Source organism: Hippoglossus stenolepis, chromosome 1 (assembly GCF_022539355.2).
Source record: "Hippoglossus stenolepis isolate QCI-W04-F060 chromosome 1, HSTE1.2, whole genome shotgun sequence".
Lineage (NCBI taxonomy): Eukaryota > Metazoa > Chordata > Actinopteri > Pleuronectiformes > Pleuronectidae > Hippoglossus > Hippoglossus stenolepis.
In genome coordinates this window covers 2,211,218-2,236,393 of record NC_061483.1, presented here as the reverse complement: position 1 = coordinate 2,236,393, position 25,176 = coordinate 2,211,218, and the positions used below count along the sequence as shown (strand labels likewise).

The 25,176-nt window shown below is 45.0% G+C and overlaps 3 protein-coding genes across 6 annotated transcripts; 1 reads left to right on the top strand and 2 right to left on the bottom strand.

The window, feature by feature from the left end:
* Positions 1-100: 100 nt before the first annotated feature.
* Positions 101-4,893, bottom strand: nob1 (NIN1 (RPN12) binding protein 1 homolog). 3 transcript variants are annotated; one of them, XM_035144584.2, is made up of 10 exons: positions 4,765-4,893; positions 4,031-4,163; positions 3,783-3,916; positions 3,566-3,637; positions 3,333-3,473; positions 2,832-2,969; positions 2,296-2,538; positions 2,058-2,155; positions 1,780-1,924; positions 101-665 (listed from the first exon to the last, which is right to left on the bottom strand). In XM_035144584.2, the coding sequence occupies exons 1-10, from the start codon at positions 4,831-4,833 to the stop codon at positions 396-398; spliced, it is 1,443 nt and encodes a 480-aa protein (XP_035000475.1). In that variant the 5' UTR covers positions 4,834-4,893; the 3' UTR covers positions 101-395. The 3 variants fall into 3 exon arrangements, with proteins under 3 accessions (XP_035000475.1, XP_035000541.1, XP_035000622.1); XM_035144650.2 differs by having other exon boundaries at positions 3,333-3,470; XM_035144731.2 differs by lacking the exon at positions 2,832-2,969.
* A 523-nt stretch (positions 4,894-5,416) lies between these two features.
* Positions 5,417-17,175, top strand: wdr59 (WD repeat domain 59). 2 transcript variants are annotated; one of them, XM_047343416.1, is made up of 27 exons: positions 5,417-5,518; positions 6,413-6,462; positions 6,722-6,857; positions 6,988-7,073; positions 7,157-7,237; positions 7,405-7,442; positions 7,888-7,976; positions 8,086-8,202; positions 8,423-8,500; positions 9,156-9,312; positions 9,634-9,713; positions 9,793-9,922; positions 10,140-10,261; positions 10,507-10,671; positions 10,955-11,050; positions 11,404-11,508; positions 11,772-11,893; positions 12,014-12,167; positions 13,036-13,092; positions 14,429-14,562; positions 14,764-14,845; positions 15,043-15,155; positions 15,267-15,417; positions 15,598-15,679; positions 15,784-15,904; positions 16,015-16,157; positions 16,637-17,175. In XM_047343416.1, exons 1-27 carry the CDS (start codon positions 5,465-5,467, stop codon positions 16,870-16,872), a joined length of 2,979 nt encoding a protein of 992 aa, XP_047199372.1. In that variant the 5' UTR covers positions 5,417-5,464; the 3' UTR covers positions 16,873-17,175. The 2 variants fall into 2 exon arrangements, with proteins under 2 accessions (XP_047199372.1, XP_047199380.1); XM_047343424.1 differs by lacking the exon at positions 13,036-13,092.
* A 1,513-nt stretch (positions 17,176-18,688) lies between these two features.
* LOC118098689 (G patch domain-containing protein 1) lies at positions 18,689-25,150 on the bottom strand. The gene is made up of 17 exons (XM_047340115.1): positions 25,129-25,150; positions 24,882-25,001; positions 24,699-24,757; positions 24,290-24,535; positions 23,697-23,844; positions 23,103-23,182; positions 22,804-23,020; positions 21,923-22,291; positions 21,659-21,837; positions 21,409-21,536; positions 21,232-21,320; positions 20,522-20,673; positions 20,135-20,426; positions 19,867-19,944; positions 19,603-19,709; positions 19,380-19,516; positions 18,689-18,830 (listed from the first exon to the last, which is right to left on the bottom strand). Exons 1-17 carry the CDS (start codon positions 25,148-25,150, stop codon positions 18,797-18,799), a joined length of 2,457 nt encoding a protein of 818 aa, XP_047196071.1. The 3' UTR covers positions 18,689-18,796.
* Between the last annotated feature and the right edge of the window lie 26 nt (positions 25,151-25,176).

Here is a 25,176-nt window from a genome sequence, read left to right as displayed (position 1 = left end):
GTGATTCTACAATAAGTCAAATTGTTGATATAGAAACATGTTAATGAGGCTGAGTCGACCAAAAACAGTAAAAATAAGCAGATCCTGGAAACAACATCTAATACTTATGTTTATTTAATTGGGGGTTTTGACCTTCATTTTTATTAGTAGTAATAATTATAATATAATAAGATCCATGTTGTAATAAACAGTTATTGTATTGAGATATTATTTACTTGCTGTTCAGCAGGTGATTCTTGTATCTACCAGCAGGGGGCTCCACACGCTGACAGGGAAGTTTAATAATGTAACTATTGATCAATGTATTGATTATCTGCAGAAACCTGCTGAGCAGCAGCATCACATGTTATTTCACACACATGCAGTGACGCCGTGTCCAATCGTCCGTCAGCTCCTCACTTCTTCTTGACAAACTTCTTGCGGGAGGTGTTGGGGTTAGCTCGACTCCGGCCGCCGCCACACTGACCGTCTGTGATCTGCAGGTTGGCCGCTCGGCTGTAGATGTCGTTCTCGCAGAAAGGCGAGGATTTGGCCACGTAGTCCGGGCTGAAGACGTCGTTCTTCTGACGAGCCTTTCGGGACAGCCTCTGCTGGGGGAAGCACTGATCCTCCACCAAATGGGGGTTGTTGCCATGTTTCCCGCCCTGAGGCAGAGGCAGCGAGTGCTGAAACACACGATACAGGACGGTTAACGAGTCTGACGCAAGATATGAAAACAAGGATCAAGAAAAACAGCAGCCTGGATGAACTGGAAACTGAGAACCTGAAGAACAAGGTCAGAGACTGTGACCTCTCCACAGAACCAAGTCTCAGACGGTTTTAAATGTGATCATTGATACCATAGACAAATGAGTAAAGATGGTCAAATATTGCTGTTTGAATTACAATCATTAAAAAGTTCCGCCTTCAGGAATTTTTCAGTGTTTGATTCTGTGAAAGATAAAAATCGCAAGATTCCAAACGTCCGCCCTAAAGATGGAACATCAGTGAGAAGTGACCAACGTGTGCAGGAGGCGGAGCATCGTCTCTCTGAGTCTAAACGTCCTCAGGTTCTGTTAATGTCGATGAAACCTCACCAGATCAGAGTTTCTCTGTCTAACGCCGGGTTCACACAGGACGCGGAAGCGCAGCGCCATTCTCAAGCGCGCAGCCGCCTGGCTGTTCACACAGGACGAGCATTTCTCCGCGCTGGTCAGCCCCATAGACTGTGTATATAAGGTCAGCCCGCGATTCTGCTTTCTCCGCTTGTTGTTGTACCCGTTGAATGTCGGGGTTCGGGGGTAAATGATGGTCTTCATAGCCCCCCCCCCCCACCCCTCTCTTTCTCTCTCTGTCTGTCTGCTTGTGTGCTTGTAGTGGGGGGGCAGAGGGGGACATTTAACTATGTGATTGGGAAAATTAAAACTCCAGGACAACAAGGGGAATACAAAGTATGGGATGCATATTTGATAATATATACATATCAAATATGTCATTTATATCGTTTAAAATCATTTTTCAGTGTGTTTCCTGGCGCTATACGCTCGCGGCAAGCGGAAAAAATAGACTCGACGCCGAAACCATCGGTGCAGGGCGCGAGGCGCCCTTGAGCGGCGCGGCGCATCGCAGCCTATGTGAACGGCACAATTGAGTAACAGGGGGGCGGAAAGGAGGCGCCTGGCTTTCCTTGGCGCGGCGCGCCGTGGCGCTGCGCTTCCGCGTCCTGTGTGAACCCGGCGTTAGACTTTAAACTGAGATCAGTGATCACAGTGGTTCAGTGTTTTCAGGTCTGTGTCTCACCCTCAGTCCTTTCGGGTTCAGCACTTTGGGGTTTTTGGAGAAATGCATCTGGACGCTGCCGTCCTCGCTGACCGTCACCGCCAGCTTCTTCAGAGTTTTGTTTCCACAGTGAGGACAGAAGACTTTGTTCATGTTACTCGTCGTCCTGGAAATAAAACATTCAGATTAAAACCGACAGACTCGAACAAATGTAGGATGAAGCGCTCTGACCCCTGAGCTGTTCTCCAGAGGATGAACCCCTCAGATCTCCTGTCAGTTCTGTGTTTTACTTGACTCACTTGAAGCAGGCGTGACACCTCAGGATGTAGTTCCTCGCTTGTTTGATCACCATCCCGTTAATGGACAGGACGTGAAGTCCAATCTGAATGAGAACGTTCTGGAAAGAAAAGACATCAGAGCTGAACTATCATGGATCAGCTGTTCTACTAATTCATTAATTATCAGCTTCTCACACGTGAACCCAACAAATTACAGAGTTACTGCTGCTCCAGGAGTCAGCTGACAGACGCCCATTACCTGCATGGCGAAGTCGGTGGTCAGACAGCCGACTCTGACATCAGCAGGAGCCGTCCAATCAGCCGAGTCCATCTTCACCTGTTTAATGTTACTGGGAGTGATCCATCCGCCTCCATCTTCATCATCATCTTCCTCCTCCTCTTCTTCTTCAGGCTCGTTCTCTTTGTCCTCGTCGTCGGATCGGTTCTCTGCCTTCGGCGAAGTGTCTGACCTGCTGTCTGACACCGAGACACCGTCCACTTTCTGAAAGCAAACACACGTCATCACTGTCACGACAACCAATCAACAACAGAGACACAGTGAGGAGCTGCGTCCGCTGTCAGCCAATCAGGGAGCAGGACACCTCATCAGTCAAAGTCACGTTTGATGACGTCACTGAGGATCGCCCCCTGCTGGATCAGGGTACTTCAGACGCACTGATGCTCTTCTAGACTCTACATCTTGAATTCAAACTGGTCCTTACAGGTCAAATTCATTCAGATAAATGTTCATATTTCAAATTAAAAGTGACACTTCCAGTCTCCACCTAAACTCACCAGTAACTCCAGCAGGTCGTCGTCCAGGGTCGGCAGCGGTTCTCTCCAGAACAGGAAGCTGTTGAACTCGTCGCCGTCGTTTGTCACAGGAGACGTCGGCTTCTGTTTGTTGCTCAAACTCACGACCTCCACTGGATCCTGACAGATTTAAAACACATGTACTGAGATACTCAGAGAGTGAAAGTGAACAAACGACATCCTGATGATCATGTTTCTTCTACAGGAAGTTTTATATGTTTAATGTTGTGTTTGATGTTTACTCCTCATCCACACGTTTCTATTTTAAATCTAAATCCATCTCTGTTTTAGCTCCATATTATTTATAATCTGCATCAACACTAACTCACCTGAAAACTCAGTGACAGTTGGTTGCTTAGTTACAGAAAATACTACGAATGAGGAACAGCAATGATATCGTTCTTCTCTGTGTCAGAGAAACATTCCTCTGTCTCTGCGGCGTCTTCTCTCCGTCCGGACGCTGAGACTTTTGTCTGGACTCACCAGTAACTCCAGCAGGTCGTCATTGATGGACGGCAGCTGCTCTCTCCAGAACTGGAAGCTGTTAAACTCGTCACCGTCAGTCGGGTTTGAGGCGTTCGTCTCTTGTTGAGTTTGTTTTCTGCTCGATGCGTCCGCAGGCTTCTGAAGAGACAGTTTGACAAAAGGTTGTGAAGACGATCGACCCTCAGAGAGACAACAGGCCTGGATTAGTTAAACTACCGTCTGAGTTTTACCTTGGAGGGGAAGTGAAATCCTGCAACATTAACTGGAGTCTCCGGGTGGCGCTGTGTGCTTTGAACATTAACCTGGAGCAGACAAAGTATCAGAGTCACTCTCTGCTGGATTTACAGACGCTGAATCAGAGACAATCTGAAGTCACATGAACAGCAAAGTGATCCTGCTTAGCTTAGCTCAAAGACTGGAAGCAGGGGGAAACTGTTAGCCTGTTACCTTGACCTCCGGCTCCCTCCTCAGGTGCTGGGAGCCGACGTGCTCCAGCTCCAGCTGATAGGTCAGAGCCATGACTTTGATGTCGGTGGCTGAAAGACTCGGGTAGTCTCCGGTCTTCTTAGAGAACTCCATCACTGAAGACGACAAACACGACACCGTTTCTCAACCGGGATGAGCTGCTCACATGACACAACTTAAAGCTAGTTCCTAAGAAATGAACAAACTCTATACACGTTGAACATAGTTACCGTGTCTGACATGTTCGGGGTGCGGTTCCTTAAAGTTGAGTTTGTACGGCAGGAAGGCCAAACCCCTCCTGGTGGGTTTGTCTCGGATCTCGTCCACAACATCTCTCAGTGTGTAGATGTTCCTGCCGATATCCTGCAAAACAACACAACTGTTTTTACATCGGGAAAAAAACTTTGCACAAAAACTCAACACGACAGGGTCCGAGTGTGTTGCTGCTGTGTTGGCACATTAACGCAAAACGATCGTTTCTTTAGTTGACAGATTAACGCAAAACGTTTCTTTAGTTGACAGATTAACGCAAAACGTTTCTTTAGTTGACACATTAACGCAAAACGTTTCTTTAGTTGACACATTAACGCAAAACGTCTCTTTAGTTGACAGATTAACGCAAAACGTTTCTTTAGTTGACACATTAACGCACAACGTTTTTTTGGTTGCCGCAGTAACGCACGTTTTTTTAGTTGACGCATTAGCGCAAAACGTCGTTTACGTGATGACGTCGATGTGGAGATTGATTGTTTATCAGGTAAACGTGTTTGCTGCTGATTAAATCCTGTGTTTATATATATTTTAGTTTTAGTTTGTTGTCAGTGTTTAGGTCACAAACACAATCTGACGTCTCCATCACGAACAGCTTCAGTCTCTACGCTCTCACTGACGTCACGCGTTGACGTCACCGCTGGTTAAAATCATTTAAATCAGGTTTAAGGTGAAAACGTGGAAATCGCGTCACCTGCAGAGAAGCTTTCTTTAAAAACGCTCCAGCGTCTGCGACAACATGCTCCACCAGCTGCGCCGCCATCTTGGACTGATGACCGACAACAGAGCCGACCAATCAGAAGACACCGCCATGTCCCGTGACAGGAAGAATCCAAGAACGTGTCGGAAATCTGAAAATTTAGTCACAAAAATATATTTTTTTAAAGACATGTGGTCTGCTTTTAACATTAAATGCGTGTATTTGATCAATTACATTAAAAAGTAACGAAAAATAAATGTTCAATAATTACAAATGCGTTTAGAAACAATATTAAAAACAGAACTGCTTTAAATGTATAATGACGTCATGTGTTTTTATATCTTTAGTGTCTTTCTTAGAAATCAATATGTTTTTTATTTACATTGTTGTGAATTTTTATTGAATAAGTGACTTTATTATTTCCAAATGTTCAGTAAAGTCTTAATAATGTCGATTTTTTTCGTATTATTTTACTTTTTATTTTGCCGGTGGAAATTTATTTTAAAGGTTTTTAAAGATTAGTTCTTGAATTTTACATAAAAAGTAAAAATTGCTGTGAACTGCAGAATCAAAATTAAATGCGAATCATCTCGTTCGTCAGTTTCCTTTTGGTTTTTTCCAACAGACCGTGAACGCAGCGTGACGCGTCAGCGTGGTCACGTGACGTTTTGTTGACGGTAGCAGAAGAAGGAAGATGGCGGCTCGCTGGAGCAGTGAGAATGTGGTGGTGGAGTTTCGGGATGCTCAGGTATTTCTGCTCCAAAGCTCCGGTTCAGTAAAAGGACCGAAAGGTTTAACGGCGGAAAACTTCTGACGCAAAAGTCACGATAAACACCGTAAAAAACAAAACCACAACTCCCAGTTTACACCGCGATACTTTGATCAGCGGTGAACCGACTTTAACCGAATAATCAGAAGTTCAAGTTACTGATGAGGTAGAAACCTGTTGTTTCAACTTTATCTTGAATTGCAGTAAATGAGTTCAGACTAAATAACATTAATAACCAATCAACAACCTGAGCTCATTAACTGTCTAAATGTTCATGAGACATTTTGACCTCCATCAAGTACAGAACTTTAATGTTGAGACAAAATAAACCAACAACTCATCACTTTATTCATTTATTAATGAATACTCATGTTAAAATGTTCTGATTATTGATTATTAATCAGTTATTGATTGAATGAATTGATTTGCAGCTTCTTTATTATTAGTTGATTAGTTGACTGACAGAAAAGAGAGATGGTTCAGTGTCTGAATATGTATCTGCTTTGAGTCTAAGTAAATGGAAAATAACAGATAGATTCTTAATTATCCAGTAGAGTATTGATTATTGATCGTTTGGTCAATACCATCAGTTTCCTGAAGGTGGCGTCAGACCAAACACTGAGTTTAAAGAAGTGAAGGAGGTGAAAACTATTTTATTCGACTGGTTGTTTGTGTGAAGTAACGACAGAGACGCTGGATAAGTATCTTCGGTATCAATACTGATATTGATTCTTTATATTTGACTAATGAAAAAATATCACTGAATGTCCTTTGATCTTGTGAAGGTGAAAGATAAAATATAAACTGTTCATCAAATAAATAATCTGTAACGTTCAGATCAACCTTCTTCTTCTTCTTCTTCTTCTTCTTCAGGCCACCGCCATGTCCGTGGACTGCCTGGGCTCTCATGCTGTGCTGTCCGGGTGAGTTCAGGCACCTGAACGCAGCACAGTTCTTCACTATGGGGACAGAAAACAAACATTCTCAGTTTAGACGTCACTGTTCAAAATCCTTCAGTCCAGTTAAAGGTTTTGCGGAGCAGCATTATTCCGATTACTTCCGATTACTTCAGAATACTTCAGATTACTTCGCAGTGAAAGTTGCTGTAACGACTGCCGTCTGTCTGAATCCTCCTGCTGCTCTGTGACTGGATGTGTGTAAACTGTTGTTCCTGTTTGTCAGCCGGCGTTTCCTGTACATGGTGAATCTGGAGGCTCCGTCAGAAGCTCCTCGGAAGATTGGTCGACAGAGTAAATGGGACGTGGGCACGGTCCAGTGGAACCCCCACAAATCAGAGTCGCACGTTTTTGCCGCCTCGGTGAGTTTGACAAACGCTCCTGAAGAGTTGTGATGTCAAGAAAATCTGAAAATGACTAAAGTGTGTGTGTGTGTGTGTGTGTGTGTGTGTGTGTGTGTGTGTGTGTGTGTGTGTGTGTGTGTGTGTTCAGAGTAACCAGCGTGTGGATCTGTACTCGTGGAGGGAGGGCTGTGGAGAAGTTCACACCTCCCTGCAGGGACACACCCGGGTCATCAGGTAACCACTGTTGAATCAAACGCACCTCTCTGCAGTCTGGATTCACCGTGATGTGTTCGCTGACTCTGTGATGTCCCCCGCAGTGATCTGGACTGGTCATGGTTTGAACCGGAGTTCCTGGTCACCAGCTCCGTGGACACTTACATCTACATCTGGGACACCAGGTCAGAGCAAACTGAATTTAATAAGAGCTCTTGTATTTAAATATTAAAATATGACTATATGTTAGAAGCTCACACAGTTGAGATTTGTCTGTTGGCCCCCCCGGTATCTCTGGGCTCGGTGGACTCACCTGTAAACATGGCGTCTGTGTCTGTGCTCGACTCCACAGAGATACTCGGAAACCCACGGTGGCGCTGTCGGCGGTCGGTGAGTATTTAAAGGACCAGACCGAGTTCCACTTTCAATGAGATAAAATCCACCTGTGGAGAGAAACGGACCTGAAAGAGTCATAAAACCGACACATCCGAGAGGCTTTGAATGCATCATTAACAAGAATAATACAAACAAACACTGCTGTTGTTTTTCTGGATCTTAGACGACAGGGATCGGTCCTGTCACATGACGGTTCAGATGTCGGAGTGTCCTTGAACGTGTCACTGAATGACCACTTGAAAATCATAGAAATAAACTGAAACAAAAAGAGAATATTGAGCCTCTGGCCTCAAACACGAGTTGTTGTATTTTCTCTAATGTTTCCGTCCGTATTTATAATTTTTTTTTTATTTGACTGAAATTGAAACTTGACGAACAAAGAAAAGAAAGTAAACACGATGTTTTGTGAACGTTCTTTTTGTTCTCGTGGTGTTTGCAGCCGGAGCGTCTCAGGTGAAGTGGAACAGGAAGAACCCGCACCTGCTTGCTTCAAGTCACGATGGAGACGTACGGATCTGGGATAGAAGAGTGAGTGACTGATTTCAACTCAGCACATCTGAAACACGTGAGCTGTGTGTGTGTCTGTGCGTGTCTGTGTGTGTCTGTGTGTTATTTATCAATCGATTCCTGTGAACAGAAGCCGAACACAGCGGCAGAGTACCTGGCAGCTCACCTGTCCAAGATCCACGGCCTCGACTGGCATCCAGACAACGAGTTCATCTTGGCCACGTCGAGTCAGGACAACTCAGTGAGGGTGAGACGCTGTCACGTTATTAACTCTGTTTAAAGAGAGATGAAAGCCGAGCGACGCCAGGGCGAGACATCCTCACAGCATCCATTTCATTCAAAGACCAGACTTCAGGTTTGATGGAAAGACTCAGAAACACTGAGCCCTGAGGTCCAAGCTGCTGAAACACTTCTTTAATGTCCGTGTTTATTTTGTGTTTTTGCTCCTGTTTCGTGTGTGTGTTTAGTTTTGGGATTACCGACAGCCCAGGAAGTACCTGAACATCCTGCCGTGTCAGGTGCCGGTGTGGAAGGCCCGGTACACGGTGAGTCGGCAACACCTGAGATTAAGATGAGAGCAACATACACTGAGGCTTAACTTCACAGAAACAGAGCAGAGGAAAGATTTCAGTTTTCAGACATGAATTCAGCAAAATAGTGTCTGGACATTTTCTGGTGTTTGTGTTTCTCATGTGAAGAAGCAGCAGGAGATCGTCCGTCACGTGTTAGAAACCTCATCCACACGTCCACTCGCTCTCTGGGAAGCTTCCACACATTGTCCTGCTGTTTCCTCACATGGACTCACTCTGACATGTTACAGACATGACTTTTACTAGGAGGCTGCAGGAGAAGATCCAGAAAATGTCCAGAGACACTGACTCAGACATTTGTTCTCACATACAGAACCTCTAGAACATGTGAGGAACATGTGAGGAACATGTCAGCAACATGTCAGGAACATGTCAGGAACATGTGAGAAACATGTCAGGACCTCAGTTCATGTCTGAAAGCATCTATACAAAGCTGCAGTACGTCACCTGGAGCGATTACACTGTATCAAACCTGCACCAGTTATTGCTGCGGTATATTGTTTCACCTTTAGCTATTTCATGTGTGGCTGCAACAAATTATTATTATAGTTGATTTGTGTGTGTGTGTGTGTGTGTGTGTGTGTGTGTGTGTGTGTGTGTGTGTTCTCAGCCGTTCTCTAATGGTCTGGTCACAGTGATGGTTCCTCAGTTGAGGAGAGAGAACAGTCTGTTACTGTGGAGCACGCTCGACCTCAACAGTCCCGTCCACGCCTTCGTGGGACACGACGATGTGGTGCTCGAGTTCCGGTGGCGGCCTCAGAAAGAAGGTGACCAGTTTTTGTGAAAACTTCTCGTCCTTGTTGGTGTAAAATCTGAGAATTTGAATAAGTCATTAAAGAAAAAGATTAAGATTTAAAATCCAATGATAAATGTATTAATATTAAACTGTTCAAGTCAAAAACATGTTTGATTTCATCTCAACTGAGCAGCTTCATCAGCTGAAGAAGATCATGTGATGTGACCGAAAGCTCCAGAACAGTCACACACTGTGAAGTCTCTAGTTTGAGGATCAGGTTCATCTCATCTGTGCTGGGAAGCTGTTTCTCATGTTGTTGTTGTTGTTGTTGTTGTTGTTGTTGTTGGTTCAGGCTCCAAGGATTACCAGCTGGTCACATGGTCCAGAGATCAGACTCTGAGGATATGGAGGGTGGATCCTCAGCTGCAGAGGGTCAGTGTTCAGAGAGACGAGTTCCTGGACCTGTTGTCCTCACGTTGTCCTGATGATTGTTGTTGTTGTTGTTGTGCAGCTGTGTGTCAGTGATGTGGTTGAGGACCAGATGGAGGACATGTCTCTGACGGTGGAGTCAGAGAAGTCTTTGTCCTCTCAGGAGCCAGAGAGTCAACACAGCATCGCTGCTGCAGCTGGAAACCTGCAGGGTGAGACAACGAGGCGTTCACTGACACATCTGTTTAATGAGTCTGATCAAAGTTCACTTCTTTACCATTCACCCACATTTAGAACCACAGCGCCACCATGTGTTCAACAAACATCACAGAGGTTTAGATTTTTAATGTTCAAACTGTGAAAATATGAATCAAACCATGAACCAGATCAGCCTCATCCCCAGAGGTAACTGAATTTATGTGCCCTCAGACTCGGGCGCCTCTCTGGGCTCCGGAGCTCGTCAGGACTCGGTGCTGGGTTCAGGTCTCCCTCAGACGCTGCAGCAGGAGTTCTCTCTGGTCAACCTGCAGATCAGAAACGTCAACGTGGAGGTGAGACCGCAACATCTCACAGACGTTTGTGTTTCATCAGAGAAAAGTTGTTGTTAAATCAGTTAAATCAGTTAATTCATTTGATTCAAGCCTTGTATCAGTATCTGGACTCCTGCAGCTGTAGATTCTTCATATCTCACAGTGTCTGTTTCACATTCTAACGAGCTGCTCGTCCGTGCTCTGTGGTGAAGTCCGTCTGGGACCTGGTGCGATCAGACAGAAACCTTTATATTCTTTTGTGGCAGATGGACGCGGTGAACTGCAGCTGTGTGGTGTCGGCTCACTTCGGCAGCCATCAGGTTCACCTGGTGGTGAAGTTTCCCGCCCAGTATCCGAACAACGCTGCCCCAACCTTCCAGTTCGTCTCGCCGACCACCATCCCCTCCGCCATGAGGACCAAGATCCAGAAGGTTCCTGAACACAGCACACTTTGAAAACACGATTCTGATACAACATGCTGGAATGTGATGATGACTTCATGTATGTTATTAACATGTTCTCTTGTGATTGGTTGTTTCTGAGTTTGACAGTTCAACATGTCTGCTGTGAGAAAATGTTACTCAAACTAATCAATAATTGTTCATCAATATTCCAGTTTTCATCTGGATGATTTTACTCATCTCCAGAATAAACAGATATAATCAGAAGTTGACCTTTGACCCTGAGTTCAGACGTGTGATTGTCTCTGATCAGATCCTGACGGACACGTCTCTTCAGAAGGTGAAGAGGAACCAGAACTGTCTGGAACCGTGTGTCCGACAGCTGGTGTCCTGCCTGGAGTCTGACATGGTGAGAGACACGCACACTACACACAGACACACACACACAGACGCACACACACACACACACACACACACACACACACACAGTGTTTGATTACATGACAAGAGAGTCTAGGGCTGGTTAGCATGATAACGTCATTAAATATCTTTGCAACACATCAAATATTGACATGATCATGTTCTGTTAATATTATTATAATTTTTTTATATTTAGATTGTCGGATATGACATAAGGGAAAAATAATAAAATGTGTCTCCTCTCCCAGGTTTGTGGTAACGATAGGACAGATCAGCAGTTTGATCCCTTGTCTCTGTCTCCATTATGTCTGTCTCTCTGTGTGTCCCTGTGTCCTCCCTCAGACGCAGGAAGACGGCCCCGCCTCCGGTCCCTTCGTCCTCTCCAACCCCGTCACTCCGGCCCTGCAGGCGTTTCCTCGAGTCACCAACACGTACGGCTCCTATCAGGTAACAGACGTCCTTTTAGCATCTAAGAGACTCAACAAAGAAGATAAACTGATAATGGAGGATTGAACTAACTGATCATAAGCAGCCTGAGAGAAAAAAAAATGTCTTCGAGGATCCAGTCAGTACATTTCCAACCAGAAGAACCATAGATACACGTACTGTACCACAGCAGACTGAAGATCTGAATGATGTCTTCACCACCTCGACATTCTGGGGCCTCCTCTCCTCGTTGTGTGTTCAGGAAATTATCTTTTGTTTTCCAGGACGCCAACATCCCGTTCCCTCGGACCTCCGGCGCTCGCTTCTGTGGCACCGGCTGTCTGGTGTACTTCACCCGACCAATCACCATGCACCGCTCTGCCCCGCCCACCGAGCCCACTCCCAGGTCAAAATGAATTACTTAATAAATAGACAAATAAATAAATGAACCAGTTAACGAGAGCTTCTCTCGTCTAAAGCTGAGTGCAGGTGTTTCTGTTTACATTGAACATGTGTGTGTGTTCAGGTCTCTCTCAGCTTTATCGGCCTATCACAGCGGCGTGTTGACGCCGATGAAGATGCGTTCAGAGTCTCAGAGCACTCTGCGGCTGTACAGCGGCAGCCCCACTCGCTCCGATAAAGACACTGTCTCCATCTCGTCCTTTTACTATAAAGAACGGGTGAGACACACACACACACACACACACACACACACACACACACACACACACACACACACACACACTGTACATGTTGTCTGACCAGATTGAGTTTTTGGTGTTTGCTGAGTGTTTGTGTCATTAACACGTACGGAAGCTCATTGAAGACAAAACCACTGAGTGAGCACAAAACTAATCCAACCTCTGATCAGTCTGATAAACACGAACCCAGGATTATTTTCTATTATTGGTTGATCTCATTTAGTTATTTAAAAACTAAAGTGATTGAGTTTAGACAACACAAATACAACCATATATGTAGAACTTGAATCAAGAAAATAAACATAATTTATAATATAAACATGAATACATTTCTTTTCTGCGTTTCTTATCTGTAGCTGATAAATACCTGCAGCTACAGTCATGTGACGCAGGAAGACAAATAGATGTGAACACGACGTTAGTCTTAAAGTGTCATGGACGTCCTCAGCTGAAGCCTGAAACACGTGTTTAGAGCTGAGATGTTGTGATTTAATAACATTGATCACGACTTGAGTTAGTTTTGTTCTCACTCTGGTATTTATCATGAAATAACTTCCGTACGAAAAGAAGGTTGTGGTTTCACGACCCAGTCGTCATGTGAAGCTCTGTGTCCTTCACTCACACATTCCCAGGGAATAGCCTGAGCCGACGGGTAGTTCAGGGGGCCTGGGAATGTGGAGAGATATCTTCAGATGCTGAAACCTGCTGTTTCTGTGTGACCGTCCCGTCTCTGTCTCCCTGACGGCTTTTTTTTTATTTTCACTTTTTATTTTTTTTTCCCCTCCGACCAATCACCTGTCCCCATGCTGTTGTGGGACACTCCTCCTTCTCACTCTCCTCCAATCAGAAGCTCCCAATCTCTGCCTCCCGCCGCTGGTCTGTCCAAACCCTCCACGATTGGCCGGTACTGAGCCTCTGTCCCTCCATCAAACCACCAGCTCACCCCTCTGTCCTTTCACCCCTCCTGCTCCTCTCATCACAGCGTTGGGATTCTAACGTGTTGTTTGCATGTCGCTGATTGGCTGACATCCCTCTGACTAACACGTGACCCAGTGAACCTATGTGTTAATCTGTGTGATGTCATAACATCTGTTCTGCCGCTTAGAATCAGACTCAAACACATCAGTGACCGAAACATACGTCTGAACTAAACTCTCTAAAGTCAGTAGATCTCGTACCTGGATCAAAAGTCCTCAAATTCAATTAAGCTGCAACAAATCAAACACAAATCGTGAAAAATGTTGGAAGAGGTGAAAACGAGTCCTGGACCAAAATCATTGAGTTCTCTCTTCACCATGAGATCTGTTCGTCCTGCTGACAACACACACACACTGAATACAATGACGTGTTAGTTTCAGTTCAATCAAAAAGTTTACAATAAAAACATTCGTATCAGGTAAGATTTCTTAGTCAAACTCTGAGTCAATGGGAAGCAGCTGTTTTTCGAGCTGAAACAGAAATTTGAAAAGTATCTTTGTAGAGATGAACCAGATGAAATCCTCTGTTCTTCAGAGAGGAACATGATCACGGACACGTTCACCTGTCGACCTCCATGTTCCCTCAAGTGTCACGTTCACCTCCTGTAGCAGAGAATCGACCCTGAAGCTCCGTCCTGTAGCATCTCCACTGTTAGCTTAGCATCATCCAGGACATACTGTTGACAGCAGGTACACATAAGTGTGTGTCGGCTCCGCCTCCTGACGTTCACTAACCTTTAACCTCTGCAGGTAAGTTTCTGTGTTTCTGTGATCGTCGCCTTTCAGTTTGTTTTAACTTCACTGTTTTAAGATAATTTGGCTCCATATTCTTCGGTTAATAAACTAAAAACTAACCGTGTGTTCACACTGCGAGCGCTCAGACACGGACTGACATCAAGTGTCCACAGGCGGGTCGAGAGCCACCGTTTGACAAACCTGTCAAACAGCTGTTCTGACCAATCTCAGCATTTTGAAAGTGTCGAAATGAACTTTGAGTTTACGTTACTCAGACGCTTCTCACATTGTTGTGTTATTTGTGTTGCGTTGTGTTGAGCTCTCAGGGCCACCGTAGATTCAGAGTCACAGCTGAACAATCCGCCCTCGTCTCCGTCAGTCAGTGTCTCAGTGTGAACCGTTTCCGTCAGTAATTGGTCATCACGCCACTTTTAATCAAGTGGTGCTTTGTCTTCTCTGGACCTGCTCTCCTTCCCTCCCTCCCTCCTCCTCCTCCTCCTCCCACCCGTCTCTTTGTCCGTCCATCAGAAATCCCGCCGGTTCAAGACGAAGCGCGAGGGGACGGACTATGGCAACCGTCCAATCAAGCTGGCCGGGAAAGTCATCATCCAGGAGATCTCCTGTCTGCTGGCCGTCCACAAAGCCCTGGGAGAGAGCTACATGTGAGAGACACCAGAGCAATCCATCAATCAATCAACAAATCAATCATACGCTGATAATTCATCAAAGAGTTTCAAAATCATATGTCTATGCATGGTCCGGGTTTTCAGATTTCTGTCACGATGAGTCGACAGCTTGTTTGGTGTCTCAGCTTTGTGTGTGATTTCATGTTTGACTCGTTTATATCTGATGTCTCTCTTCAGTCTGAACGTGAACGACATCCAGGAAACGTGTCAGAAAAACGCAGCCTCGGCGCTCGCAGTTGGACGCAGAGACGTGGCCAAGGTGAAACATTGAATCTGTTTCTTAAATTCTTTTCTTTCCTCCTGATGAAAAAACTAACTTTTCTCAGAAATCTGCAAATACAGGAAAAATTCAACTGGTGGTGGGAAAGTAACTGGAAAGTTAGAAACTGAAACGTCGTCATCTTGACGTCTCCTATAGTTTGAATTCTTCTGTCAGTCACGGTCTGGGTTTTGTAGGTGTGGGCTCTGGCGTCTGCAGCGACCAATCAGGACCTGAGTCCTGATTCAGACCCGGACACTGAGACTCCATGGGCCAGACACCCGTTTGGACGCCACCTGCTGGAGACTCTGTGAGTTTGTCCTGCAGCTACAGATAATGTTTACTCTGAAATATAAATGTCAAGATCATGGACGTTAAACCTGGACTCTGGGTTTAAACCCTTGTGTGTCCCTCCTCTCAGTCTGGATCACTACAGTCGGATGAGTGACGTTCAGACTCTGGCGATGCTGTGCAGCGTGTTCAGAACTCAGGCTCCGCCTCCAGACTGTTACTCTCTGTACGGACACCAACCTTCACGCTCCGCCATGTTCCCCCCACAACACTCACGATACGTAAGTCTGTCGTCCATTTCATCTGTGAGATTTTAGTTTCTTCTTTCACGTTTAGCCTAGCTTAGCACAAAGACTGGAAGCAGGGGGAAACTGTTAGCCTAGCTTAGCACGAGGGGCAGTAGCAGGACTCTACACTTTGTTCACACAGGAAGTGACGTAAAGTGTGTGTTGTCGTCACAGCCCAGCTACACCTCCAGCTCCGTCACCTCCGGCTCCTGCTCCAGCACCTCCGACTCCATCACTACGACCACCTGGAACCCAGGTGAGCCTCCACAGCGCCACACTCAGGTCATGGTTCTGACTCCAGAAGCACACGGAGTCAGAACCATGTTTGAGTTCTTCTCCACTGAAACACATTATTTTCAGGCCGAGACTCCGAGCACGTCAACCCCTGGGGTGAATCCTCCCCTGACGACGGTCGCTATGGAAACCCGGGGTACACAGATCCCCGGGAACGAGAGCGAGAGCAGCACGACATGAACAAGAGGTGACGTAGTGCCACCTCCTGGTCAGACAGACATCCATCTTTACAGAGGGCGATGGGAGAGCTGGTGTTTCACTAACAGAGCTGTGATGTCATTTCCTTTTCCTGTGCAGACTGCTGGACCCGGCCAACACGCTGCAGTTTGACGACTTTAAGAAGTGTTACGGTGAAATCTTGTACCGCTGGGGTCTGCGAGAGAAACGAGCTGACGTGCTCAAGTTTGCTTCCTGTCCCCCAGAACCTCACAAAGGCATCGGTGCGTTAACGTTCTGACGCTCACACTCAACTCTGCAGCCTCCAGCTGCCAGTTTTAATACTTTAAACTTTTTTAAACGTTTAACTATGGACGCCTTCTCTGTCTGAAATAACTATAATAATAATATACGTAGTAAATTAAATATTCTTTTGTAAATAAATCTAAAAAAAGATTTATTTTTACTAAATATTCCAGATAGACGTAATTATTGGCTCCTCCCATTGGAACTCATATTTAATATAATAAAAAAAAGATCAGGAAGTGTTTGGGGTTTAAATCACATGACCCGGTTTCCATGGTTTCATTCTGACCGAGAATGGATCAGAATATGTTTCATGAGATAAGAAGTCATAATTCTGCGATTCTTATTTTTAAAGAGACACTAAACTTCGGGAGGATTAGTTTCTAAATGTCTAAGCTGTGAAAACACGAGTTGTTTGTGATGAATATTCAGGATGTTCTGTCTGCCCCCCCTGTAGAGTTCGGTGTGTACTGCTGTCACTGTCGCAGTCAGGCTCGTGGGACGCAGTGCGCCGTCTGCAAGCGTCTGACCTTCCAGTGTGCCATCTGTCACGTGGCCGTACGAGGCTCCTCCAACTTCTGCCTGAGCTGTGGTCACGGAGGACACACCAGTCACATGATGGACTGGTTCCGCCAGCAGGACGAGTGTCCGACCGGCTGCGGCTGCCACTGTCTCCTGCAGAGCACCTTCTGACCTTCTGACCTTCTGACGCAGACCAACGAAACCAGCGCACTCCTCTAGGCTTCAGGGATGAGACTGATCTGAGACACAGAGGAGGCTTCTGACACTGACACTCACACACACACACACACACACACACACACACACACACCTCCTATTTGTCTTTATGAAGGAACATTTTCACTCTGTCAAGAAAAAGTCTCAAAGAGATCTGACAATAAAACAGCCGGTAATAAAATGAATTAATGTTTTTACTCTGAAGATGACAAACAAACATTAAAACATTAACAAACAATAAAAAATCTGTATCTGTTGGATGTTTAAGAAAATAACACTTCATTCTGTGTGTGTGTGTGTGTGAATTAGTACAATGACACAGCTCACACACCGGTGCTCCTCCATAACTGGCCTGGGTAGAAACAACTGGTCACATTAGTTCCTGCCATGAACTGAGAGTTTAACTCTAAATGAACAGTAACAGTTGAACTGTCTCATTTTAATGTAACACAGGCTGGTTGGAATCTTGGACAGAAGTCATGTTGTCTGTGTTTGAAATATTTGAACAATATCTTCATTTGTTCAGATATATTATTATTTGAGGAGAATTTATAAGATAATCATTTTTCAAAACTTTAAAATCACAACCTGTGTCTGACATGAACTGAACATGTTCCTGACACGTGAAACTGGAAGAACACAAACATCTCAGGATGAAGAAGAGGAGCCGTACACGTAGAAGACGAAGACGTCCACTTGGAAACACGAGGAGATTCCAGATCTTTTGGTGATGAGGGCCGACGCCGGTGATGATGAGCTGTAAACAACAACACTGATCTTTCCACAGCAGAATTTATACGTCATGTCCGGCCTCCTGCTGCTCTACAGGCTCCGCCCCTGCTGCTCTACAGGCTCCGCCCCTCGCCTGGATGTTCCCACATGTTCCTGTGTGAACGAGTCGGACCCGACAACCTGCTGCTGCTTCTGATACGAGTCACACAACATGATGAATACTCATAAGCAGATTAACGGTTCATCAGTAACTCTGTCGAAAACTGTTCATGATCCTTTATTTAAGTTCTGTCTCTAAAACATTAACCCCCCCCCGTCTCCAGGTCCCAGGAGAAGAGACTGGACAGAAACCTACGTCAGTTTTTTAATTCTGGAATATCAATATTGGTTTTGTCCTTAAAACATAGCATCAATCAAACTATGTGAAATATATAAAAGATTTTTATCCTCAAACAGACAAGTATTTATTAGTTACAAATTGTTTAAACACCATTTAAACCTTGTTGTAGTACCTTAGTTTCATCACCTGTTTAAATAGAAAATACATTTTCCACATCCTGTAGAAAAAAACTTTATATTTGCATATTTAGCAGCTACTTCTTCCTCTGAAACACTGATTATACTTTTTTTTAAATGAATGAATACTAAACTAAAAGGTCAGTATTTAAACAGACAGTTTAGTTTTTAATAAACAATAGTTAAGTTAATTCGTGTTGGCTGTTAGTGTTTCTTTCCATCCTTCCTCTGATTGGCTCATCTTGAAATCCTTACCCTCACCTGGTCCAATCATCACTCTTTATACCTGATGCTAAAGCCTTATAGCCAATCAGAGGCAGGGTAGGGGCGTGTCTTCGTCCAGCTCCGGTGAGCTGTGTGAAATTAGAGAATTTGACGCATTTCTGATACAAACAAGTTTAAATGTAGTGAAACAGAATGTGAATCCTCTCCCTCTCTTATTCTTTCACTGATTCCCTTCTTCCTTTCTCTCCTCCATCCCTACGTTCTCGATGCAACAACAACAAAAAGAGTAAAAGCAAAATACATCAGCACTAGATGATACATTTTATTATTTAAAATAGGAATAAAATGAAGTGAGTGCAAACGGGGACAGGAGCTGGTCGTCCTCACAGAGGACAAACGTTCTGCTTCACCTCGTCTGATGCGACTGGACGCTCTTCAGTCTGTAACCACACAGACACACACACATGAATACACACCATCACAAACACACATCAAAGGAAACACAGTAAAATAATATCTATCTATATATGTGTGTGTGTGTGTAAAACTAAATGACTGGAACTGGAAATATCATATGTATTAAACACAACTCCACACATGCACACTTTAATTTCATTAAAGTTATGCAGTGGTTGTCAGTAAAGGGTTTCAGAACATTGCAGCACAACAATAATCAATAAGAAATAATAATCAAATCAAACAATCAAATATACACACACACACATATATACACACACACACACATATATATATATATAAACAGATGTAAAATGCTGGAAGATGTACATGTTTGTACATTAGTTGTAGACTCCTGTTTACAGCTTCACAGGGATTGAATTTTTTAAACCTCAACTTTATTGTAGAAACGTTTCTTTGATGAATAAAAATAAATCATGAGTATTTTCAGAGTCGAAGTGAAGCTTTAAACCTCCTCAGGAGTTTCCTCGCTGACTGATGCTGTTGTATAAAATCACTGTTTGACCTCTGACCTTTTCAGCAGCTCCTCAGTCGACACCTGTCCGTCACCGTCCTCATCTCTGTCGTCGTCGCTGCTGCTCTCCGACTCCTCCTTCTTACTCTTCTTCTGCTGCTTCGCTTTGTGTTTGTGCTTCTTGTGTTTCTTCTTCTGAAAAACAAAGTTTCAAACTGTGAGTTAAGAATCTTCAGTCTTCAATCTTCGTCTTTGCTGTTTGTCCTTTTCTTATTTTCCACCTTCTTGTCTTTGTGCTGCTTCTTGTTCTTGTGTTTCTTCTCTTTGCTCGTCCTCCGAGGTTTCTCTTCTTCTCTGGGGGAGCGGATCGAGGTGGCGCCTCCTCTGACTGAACAGGAAACAACAAGTTACTCGGGTAAAGTTTCCACAAACATTAACGAACATTTAACACACTGTCGACACGAAGGAAAAACTAAATAATGTTACATTAAAATCATTTATATTCATGTTTTCAGAGACTTTTCTCTCTTTTTTCTGAGACTCACTGAGAGCAGCTGAACGAGGCGGCAGCTTCGGACCAAACTCCTCCTGGGACGAGCTCTGACTCAAAACCACGGCTTTCACTAGGACACAGAGGAGAAACCTGAGTTACACAATAACGTCACAGAATCACGTTCACTAGTTGTCCAGAGCAAACAAACATTTGTGTTCTCACGTACAGAACAGGTCAGGAACATGTCAGGAACATGTCAGGACTTCAGTTCAGGTCTGAAAACAGCTATAGAGTCTGTGAGGAGAAGAATCTGAGGTTACCTGTCTGGCTGGTGGAGGTGGTGGCAGAGGTGACGGAGGTGGAGGAGGACGTGATGGAGGACTTGACATTTGAGATGTTGAAGAGGTTCAGAGGCTGTGTGCTGATTTTTCCCTCTTCCTCCTTCGTGTCCTCCTCCTCATCACACTCTGCCTCTGATGAAGACGACTTCTCATCAGACGAGCCGGCGAAAATGGCCTTAAACAGATCCATAGGAGGTCTGCTCTCCTCCTCCTCCTCTTCTTCCTCCTCCTCACCTTCCTTCTTCTTGTCTGAGCTCTGCTGATCCTCCGGCTGTTTGAAGAGAACACAGGTGCGTTTACAGGTTTGTTGTTGTGATCAGCTTCTGGACGACAAACCCCAGCGTCTCAGACTGGACAGAAAACTACCTCCGTGGTGTCTTCAGTCCGGTCGTTGCTGTGGCTGCAGGCGGGTAAAGCAGGTTGGGTTTGCAGCTCATCCTCTTCTTCTTCCTTCATCTTCTTCTGGTTTGAAACATCCCACCTCGACTTCTTCTTCGTCTCGGGAGACTTTGGAGGAGCTGCGGAGAGGAAGTGACATCACACAGAGAGACTAATGAGAATAACAGGGTCAAAATGTTTGAGAGATAACAAGGAATTGAAAATGGATCCTCGACGATGACATGAAACTACGAGATTAAACCGTTAATTAAAATTTCCCTGCAGAGAGAAATACAACAATAATAATTAAACAGTTTATTTAATGTCAAGAAATTCACTGAAGGTAAATTTGAGATATCAAGCTCAAGAGGCTAAAACATGTTTTGTGACTTTAACCTTTGAACAAAATCGAATCAGTTCATCCGGGAGTCGAAGTGAAGGATTCCCTCGAGGCGCTCTGGAGAGGTTTGTTCCCAATTATGAGACGGATCGACAATCTAAAACATTATGCCTCTGGCCACTAGGTGTCACTGGCGCAGAGAAATTTAAAAAAAAAGCTTTAATAATCCTTTTTTTTTTTTTACTTTTAAGTCGACAGAATATTGAAATGAGGAAACACTCTGATCTTTAACAACAGCCTGATGAGGTGCTGACAGAGCGCCCCCTGTCTGCAGACACCTGCAGGTAAGTGAAGCTACCTGTAGTCTCTCTGCTCTCCGTCACAGTCAGGAAGTTGAAGACAGAAAACTTGTCTCTCTTGACCTTCGGCAGACCCAACATGCCAGACCTGCGGGACCAATCACAGACAGACGCTCATTCAGAGACGTGGAGGAAATGACATCACAGTTTTCAGGAGGAGGAGTCTCGTGTCGTACCCGGGGTACGGGTCGGGGACGTTGAACCTCTTGCAGAGCAGCTTGTCCGGGTGCCACTCAAACGTTTCCCTGGTCAGTTTTCCAAACATCTTCATCTTGACAGCAGCTTGTTTGTCGTCCACGTCGCCCTGACGACCCCAAAAACACATGTTTATTATCTTTATTATTATTAATATCTGTTTATCAACACTTTAACACGTGTTTACAGAGCGTCTGTGGTGATGAAAGTTTCTGGAGGTCGTGGTCGTACCTCCTGGTCCCGGCTGACCTCCACCGTGTTGTCGCTCTCCTTGTCTTTGGCTCTGGTGAAGCGGGACGAGAGCGACGTGGACGTGGGTCGGTACAGGATGGAGGATCGGACAAACTCCTCCTTCTCCCTGCTGCGCTCCCACTCGGTCATACCCGAGTCCACACTTTGCTCCAGAGCGTCTGAGACACAAACCAGGTTCACCTTTGATTCCAGGGTTAGGCTGCCTGCAGTGCATGATGGGAGATGTGGGACAGATGTTCCTACCTTTGTCTCCCTGTCTGAGGGAGTTCAGGTACAGCTCGTAACGGGCCTGTTTGCTGGGGTTGTTGTCAAACGGTCTGAAGGTCTGCGCCGACGACTGGACACCTCGCCACGACGCCAGAGCCTCCTGCTGCTGCTGGAGGCCGGGGGAGCAGGTGGCTGCGCTGCTCTGAGCTGACAGCCCCGTCAGTGACCCCGTCAGTGACCCCGTCAGTGACCCCGTCAGTGACCCCGCCATCGACCCACCTGAGCTGACGGCACGACGGGAGTCGCTGGCGGTAGCATTGGCGGAGGGCGTGTTGGAGGAGTTGCGGAGGTTGAGGAGTCGCTCTCTGTCTTCAGGCCTCAGCAGCTCCATCACTGAACTGGGACCTGATTCATGAAGAAGAACAAACACGTCATCAACATTCAAATACACAAAAGAGCTAAAAACTTATTTTATCTCATCTTCACCAAACCTGGAACAAAAGAATCTGAGGTCGTTATTCAGATTTATCAGAACAAGTCGTTGATGGACAGAAAAATATTCAGTTTATTGCTTATTTGACAATTAAATAATAATTTGAATCCTCATATATGAACTACTGTAACTTTGAGTTTTGAACATTTGATCAAATCAAACAAGATATTTATAGAAATCAAATGTAATAATTAACGTGTTTTAATTGAATGTTTTCAATGTAAAGAGAAAAATCTTATTTTCTGAATATATTTCCTCAGGTCAGAGGTTTTTATTTCACATCATCTTAAACTAGTAAAACTGTGACGTTGGTTTTCTGTCATGTTACAGACGACGACATTAAAGGAGAAAACAGAGATTATTAGGACGTAGTTCACACGGACTCTGCTGCCGCTCGGGGACGTCAACAGGTATATTCTCCTACCTTGCAGGGCATCCTCTCCCAGCAGCACCCCCCTCTGGCTGGAGTCCATCTGGTGCCGTCCTCCTTCTTGGGGCTCCTCTTTAACCATGTGGCCCCTGGAGGTCCTCAAAGCCTCCGCCAGCGCAGGACTGACCCCAGAGAGACGAGCGACGGGGACGGACGGATTGAAGCGATGGACGGGTCTGTAGTCACGGGGCAGAGTGGGGGGAGCGAAGATCTGCACAGAGAAGAAGATGATAGCTTTTTTATTTAATTAAAAAAAAAATTTTAAATACAGATGACAGATCGACACCACTCACTGTTTTGTCCTCGACTGTTTTTTGAGCCAAAGTGAAACCTTCCAAGATTTTTCCAAGGTACGACGCATCTTTGTTTTTATCTAGGAATGAGAGGAAAAGGAGATAAGGAGATAAGGAGATAAGGAGACAAGGAGACACGTTCTGCTCATATTCAAGTTGATCAAGGTTTCATGCTTGAAAGTTCAGAAAACATCACTTTTCATTGCTGCAGCTCCTCTTTTTATAAATTACAAACATATTGAGCCAAACGATTTTAAAATGTAGAAACATTAACAAAACATTTCTTAACCCTCCATAAATTATTCTTTTGGTTTGAAAATATTTCCCTGCTCTTCTCCTGCTACTTTCTTGCCACCACACAGAATCCAGACTGCACATTACTCAACGTAATGATGTCATCACGAGTGTAAGACGTGATGAGGTAGAAGACAGACGACTAAACCCGACACTTTTCCGAGGGTTAACTTTAACTGTTTCATTGCTGCTGTGTGAAGCACTTTGTGATCTGGATTTTGAAAAGTTCTCTATAAGTAAAGATAAGAATCATAACTATTAAAATTATTGTTGTTGCACAAACTCTCCAGGTGATGTTACCTCTCTTCTTGGTGTACTGCTGTGGAGCCGTCCAGCCGTACAGTCCGTCTCCGGGCTCCTCTCCTCCCAGCTCCGTGTCGTACCTGGACATGGAGTCTCTGTGGTACACGTCTTCATCATCATCCTCCAGGGCACCAACACCAAACGCCTGCAGGTCAAAGGTCACCAGTAACATGAAGACTATGAGAACAATTGCCATCTTTGAAATGAAAGCCTTGATGCCCGGGCGAGAGAGAGAGAGGGTGAGGTTGTCCTCTGTCCTGAAATAAATACAAGTGCTGTACAGTATGAAGCATCTTCCACTCTTGAAAATATTCCACGATAAAACGTAGAAACAAATGAATGGATTAAGTGCTACAGGAAGAGTTGCAAACACTAATGTTCATGACATAGTCAACATGTAGACATTGAAACTGAGGTGAAAGATCATTTCCTCTGTCTATTCTGCCGGGAACAGCACATGGAAGAAAAAATAAATCAGCGAGACCTCGAATCTCTAGAGGAGCGGCGCGGCTGAACGGCGACTGAGCGGCAGCCGGTGTGGCCGCTCTAATCTGATAACAACTGAAATGAAAAGCAAGCCGAGGTCCCACCTGTCCAGCCACTCCTCCCCTGCGGGAGCTTTGCTGTGCGCCTCCGAACAGTCGACTCCTCGTCTCAGAATGAGGTTTGAACAGGTTGATGTGTTCAGGGGCACCGCGGCCCAGCAGCGCCCGACCCGGGTCCAGGCCACGGTACCCCAGACCCTGAACTCCTAGCCTGGGGGTGAAGTCCACCGGAGTCACGTCCTTCGGGGCAAAGGTCACGTTCTCTGGACCAAAGTCGTCATCGTCGCCGTCCTGTCAGGCAGAGAACATTCCTATTTTAGAATGTAGGACAAGATGGTGTGATCTTAACTTGCTTGTTTCTGTTCGGCGATATTAGTTAGTTATTAATGATGGAGACAGTTTTTAACAAGTCGTCAGACAAACTGTCGGACAAGCTGTCTGCTGTGTCACCCACCTCTGAGTCCTCTGAACCAGCAGGGGGCAGCACACAGCCGTAAGGTCTGGCTTCACCTTCTGTCAGGAGAAGAAGACAAGGTGCTTTCATTCGCTTGACCATTTAAACTTTACCTTGAAACTAAATCACAGGACATTTAGAGGGAGAACGACTTTAAGAGCAGCTGTGAACGTTGGTACGAACCCGTCTGCTGTCGACGAGCTTTCCTCTTCACACGAGGCCCGACGCCCTGACCCTCCTTCCATCCCATCTTCCTCAGCAGCTCCACCCCGATGGACAACCTGGGAGACAAACCAAACACACCTCAGAAACTCGCTCTGGACAGGAAACTCTGATTTTACTGCACTGAATGAAAAGACCTTAATTCCTTCTTGACTGTGTTGCAGTTTTTCAAATTTTTCTGGTTTTAAAATCAACGTTATAGTCAGACACAGATTCAATGTGGCACACATGTATATTATAATATATAGATATATAA

Excerpts from the sequence above, each read along its gene's own strand:
- nob1 (XM_035144584.2), bottom strand. The coding sequence starts at position 4,833 with ATGGCGGCGCAGCTGGTGGAGCATGTTGTCGCAGACGCTGGAGCGTTT. Across the intron at positions 3,474-3,565 it reads GATTTCACTTCCCCTCCAAG|AAGCCTGCGGACGCATCGAG; the intron begins GTAAAACTCAGA and ends CTGTCTCTTCAG. Across the intron at positions 2,970-3,332 it reads ACGACCTGCTGGAGTTACTG|GATCCAGTGGAGGTCGTGAG; the intron begins GTGAGTCCAGAC and ends TAAATCTGTCAG.
- wdr59 (XM_047343416.1), top strand. The coding sequence starts at position 5,465 with ATGGCGGCTCGCTGGAGCAGTGAGAATGTGGTGGTGGAGTTTCGGGAT. Across the intron at positions 7,443-7,887 it reads GGTGGCGCTGTCGGCGGTCG|CCGGAGCGTCTCAGGTGAAG; the intron begins GTGAGTATTTAA and ends TGGTGTTTGCAG. Across the intron at positions 7,977-8,085 it reads TACGGATCTGGGATAGAAGA|AAGCCGAACACAGCGGCAGA; the intron begins GTGAGTGACTGA and ends TCCTGTGAACAG.
- LOC118098689 (XM_047340115.1), bottom strand. The coding sequence starts at position 25,150 with ATGTGTGCCACATTGAATCTGT. Across the intron at positions 20,427-20,521 it reads GGACTGAAGACACCACGGAG|CCGGAGGATCAGCAGAGCTC; the intron begins GTAGTTTTCTGT and ends CTCTTCAAACAG. Across the intron at positions 19,710-19,866 it reads GCCTCGTTCAGCTGCTCTCA|TCAGAGGAGGCGCCACCTCG; the intron begins GTGAGTCTCAGA and ends TTTCCTGTTCAG.